Here is a 4,607-nt window from a genome sequence, read left to right as displayed (position 1 = left end):
TAAATACGTAATTACGCAGAAATCGACGCGAGTCCCGTGCGTATTCCGACAGATTCTCGGTATTCTCAACAATAAATTACAACGAGCCCATACACTCGGTATCGCGAAAGACTCTAGTAGCACACGGGTCTCGGCCGCATCCACGTTTACCGGAAGATCGAGGAGGTGGCCTTACAATACTGCTTAGTCTTCGCGGGATGCAGGTTGTTTTCGTGCGCTTGGGACACCGGCTCGCCAAACAGTGAATTCGCCTCGGGCCGGCAGGATCTCGGGAGGTACGCTGGGAGAGGGGGAGACACTGCGCGCCACCCCAACCCGGTTGCCATGTTTCGCGGCAGCGTTGCGCCCCGCGCCAGGCCCGGAATCGATCCTCGTATCGATCTCCGTCTGTCGCGGCGGGTTGCGGACTTCCTGCCGCCAAGTTCAAATGCTCGCCCTCAGGAGTGACGACGTCACAGGTCCGTTCTTCGCGGCCCTGTCCATACCTCGTACGGCTACATGATGGTGTTCGTGACGGCCTTGTTCCGCTGGGGAGATCGTTCCGGGGTGATCGGTCCCGGACGACCTCCGGGTCCTCTTCGACGTGTGACGGCGGGCCCCTCAAGGTGATCATCCTTGTCGAGGGATGCAGGCGCCTTTTCGTCCCTGTTCCGGACTGCTTATGGTCGTCTAGCCGGGGCTGTAATGATTTCACTCGCAGTATCTTATTCTTATACACTTGGTACCGCATATACTCGACTTCTCTTTACTACTCACCGGACCAAGCGCTCAGCCTTCGTTTTTCCCTTTTCAGGGTCGTCCCTCCTCAATTCGCCTGAATCCTCTTCTCTCTAAAACAATTTAAACCCTCCTGGCCCACCACCTCGACTCCCGCTACCGAGTAAGGGCGAGCCAGCGAAAAGATCGCTGCTCACCCGCAATACGCAAAATTTTGAACACTCTCCGACTCTTCCCGGCCGGACGCGTTCGCCCTTGTGACGGGCTCCAAAAGGCCACGTCACAATATATCGTGTATAATTCGTGCCTGTTATCATCGCAAATGTCTTCTACGGTTACGAGGGGTGTGTGGATCTTGACCGGCTTATCAGTTGTATTAATTACGATGATGGGACATTGGCAATTCTTCGGTTCCACCAAACATCATCCGATATAGATTCCTGGGCGGCTTCCTTGGCTCGAATAATCCCTGTCTTATTATTTGTTGTCGCTTGTATAATTGTTTCACTACGCGGCTTTAAGATAATTTTGTTATACAGTTGCAATTTTAGAACGGCGTTTCCGATTTGTTATTCGCGTTTTTTGTAATTGCACGTGACTTGCTGCTTCTGGAAAAAATCGATTTCTATGATCCCGTCATATTCCATCGGGAAATCATCCTTCACGATGTAAATCGCGTGTTTTATCTTGTTTCTGTTTAACTCATAGATCGCGTACATTTTCCCGATCGTCTTTGCTATGTGACCGGTTATTCCAACGACGGTTATTTTATCATTGTGGATTTCGGTCGCGCCTTTTAAGTGTTTCACTTTTATTAATAAAATCGTGGCTCCTAACTCGTACAGCATGTTTACTTTGCCGTACTTCGCCTCTCGCATGGGCAGAGTAATTATATTTAAATTCGCTCTCTCTTTCTCGGCGTTCGGCGCACGTGTGTCACCTGATACTCGAGCGCGCGAGTCTTCTTAATCTTATCTAAGCGTTATCCGTCTTCATCGCTGCTACGTTCGGAATCGGAATTTCTCTCCTGCCGGATTCTTTGATTATCTATTTTATTAATACTTCGCGGGTTTTTTCGATTCTCTGGTTTGTTCCGTGGGAGCGTTTTATTTTTCGGTCGCCCGTTTAACTCCCAACATTTTTCGCGGTTATGTCCACGCTTCTTGCAATAATTGCAAAATTTTTCGATAGCGGATACGCGCGAGAATTTTTCAGTAGGTATACTATGGGGGTTCTAACTCAGGGGCAATGAGGGGGGTGCGGGGCGGGGAGGGAATCGGGGGCGAGGAGGGTGACGTCACGCGGGGGGAGGGGGTCTTATCAGTAGATAAGCTTATCTTTGTTTATAAACATATCAGATAACCTGATAAGAGGATCATGTTACCTGATAAGGGGATCATGTTACCTGATATATTTATAAACAAGATAAGATAAGGGGATCATGTTACCTGATATGTTCATAAACAAGATAAGATAAGATAAGCGGCGTCTTTGAGCGGTATCAAAGTTTTCATAAATTTTCTCCGAAAATCCAAGATAAGATAAGCTAAGTTTTCGAATCCAAGATAAGCGGCGTCTTTGTAAGGTATCAAAGATAAGCGGCGTCTTTGAGCGGTATCAAAGTTTTCATAAATTTTCTCCGAAGATAAGATAAAAATTCTGCGAATGGCTGCCGCCGTTTCAGGCCGAGCGCCGACAATCGGATATCTATTACTAAGGGGGTTGCGTTTCTTCATCTAAATTTGATAAGATAAAAATTCTGCGAATGGCTGCCGCATTTCGAGCGCCGACAATCGGATATCTATTACTAAGGGGGTTGCGTTTCTTCATCTAAATTTGATAAGATAAAAATTCTGCGAATGGCTGCCGCAAAATCCAAATCCAAGCCGAGCGCCGACAATCGGATATCTAAGTTTTCTCCGAAGATAAGATAATTCTGCGAATTACTAAAAACAAAAGGTTTGCCGACAATCAAGCGGGTTGATCCGTACAGGTTGCGACATGTCAATCCGATCCGGCGTGTCTTGCCGACGGGGTGAAATTTATCTATGTATTTCTAAGAATTATCAGCGATATCTAAATTTTCTCCGAAGATATCACACAAATATTTCTCGCAAATTAACAATTGCATCATCATCCCCACGAACAAAGGGATGATCGGGATATATAATGAGGACCGATGCAGGTGCCGGACCATAGTACCACTGGCGAGCGCACGCTTCATTCGAGGTGCAAGAAAAAAAAGTTTAGTGTGCAAAGAAGTTGTTTTTTGTAATAAGTGTGAAAAAAGTGAATTTTTTACAAAAAATGGAGAACGTTGAGCGCGACCTGTTGGAGCGTTCCCGCCAAGTTGCTAACTTGGGCGAATATTTCGGATGGCTGCAAGAGTGCGAAGAATTTATCGAAGAGCTGGAAGAACGCAGCCGTGCCAAGCGTCCGCGTCTCTCGATTGGACATAGACAATCTCTGGTGGCGAGAATAGCGCGATTCGAGGGTGCAAAGGTGCGCTTGCAGAGACGGTATGTCGGTGAATCCATGCCTAGTGGCGGCGGATTCAGTGGCGGCGGCAATAACGCGCAAAGACTAGTTTGGCGCGAAATCGATACGGCGTTCGATAGCCGTATACTGACCGGCGTGGTAATTAACGCAGACCACATCGAACCGCGTCAGTTTTTGGAAAATGCCGCAGACATTGTAGTCGAGAACGTGGAGAATGTGCTGCAGAGACACATCAGTGTAAAAGTGAACACTGTTTTCAACGGTGAATTTGTGTCCGGTGACAAGCGCGCCAATAAAAGTATTAACACGAGAATCTTTGAACTCTTTCGCACGTCCGATGTACGCGAGTGGTACGAGCGCCGCGTAATCGAGCCCACGCTAGCATCGCTAGAAGAGTTCCAGGAACGCGATAGCGGCTGGGCATTGTCGCGGATAATAGATTTGACAGTGAATGTAAATAAGTACAATCCAATGCGCGCGGGATGTCATGTCAAATTACCGCAAAAAATTATGGCAAAGAGAGCGGTGGTTAATGTGCAATCAGCGGACAAAGCGTGTTTCGCATGGTCGGTGGTGGCCGCTCTTTACCCTGCTGAAAGAAACACGGGTCGAGAATCCTCTTATCCACATTACACAACAGTGCTGAATCTCCAAAACATTGAGTTTCCAGTGACTGTGAATCAAATTAAAAAGTTTGAACTTGCAAACGACATCTCCGTGAATGTGTACATCATCGAGAACGAGAACATTGTCCCGTTGCGTCTTTCGGAAAAAAAGGACAGGCACGTCAATCTGCTGTACGTGGAGGACGAACACGGGCATTTCGCGTGCATAAAAAATCTGTCTCGTCTCGTGAGCTCGCAACTGAGCAAACACAAATGTAGAAAATTTATTTGCGATCGGTAAGTATATAGTAAACTTAAATTATATTTAAAATATTTCTAATTAAATTTTTTATTTTTTATTTTTTTTTTACAGATACCTACATTATTTCTATTCTGAGGACCAGTTGCAGGCGCATACGGAAGATTGCGGGAAACTGAACGACTGCGCTATCCGGTTGCCGAGCGACAAGGACAAGTGGCTCAGCTTCGACAACTACACGAGGAAAGAGCGGCTGCCGTTTGTAGTGTACGCCGACCTCGAGTGTGTTTTGGCAAAGACCGAAGATGCCAAAAATCATCAACACCATCAAGTGTTCAGCATCGCATACTATGTACAGTGTTCGTACGACAGTTCGTTGTCCGCGTACAATTCCCGCCGTAGTGTCGATTGCGTCGCATGGTTCGCCGAACAGCTTAAAAATTTAGCAATCCGCGTAAAAAATATTTTAACGACCAATGTCCCCATGGTAAATTTAACGCCTGACGAGTGGTTAAAATTTCGCACCG

At 46.8% G+C, this 4,607-nt stretch overlaps 1 protein-coding gene across 1 annotated transcript; it reads left to right on the top strand.

Moving 5' to 3' along the window:
* Window positions 1-2,990: 2,990 nt before the first annotated feature.
* LOC146721030 (uncharacterized) lies at window positions 2,991-4,142 on the top strand. Its single transcript, XM_085487510.1, has one exon. The coding sequence runs from the start codon at window positions 3,025-3,027 to the stop codon at window positions 4,120-4,122; it is 1,098 nt and encodes a 365-aa protein (XP_085343636.1). The 5' UTR covers window positions 2,991-3,024; the 3' UTR covers window positions 4,123-4,142.
* The last annotated feature ends 465 nt before the right edge of the window (window positions 4,143-4,607 follow it).

The sequence above is a fragment of the Nylanderia fulva genome, unplaced genomic scaffold, assembly GCF_048542155.1.
Source record: "Nylanderia fulva isolate GAGA-0341 unplaced genomic scaffold, ASM4854215v1 Scaffold561, whole genome shotgun sequence".
In the NCBI taxonomy this organism is placed as follows: Eukaryota; Metazoa; Arthropoda; class Insecta; order Hymenoptera; family Formicidae; genus Nylanderia; species Nylanderia fulva.
This window is presented reverse-complemented; position numbering and strand designations above follow the sequence as displayed.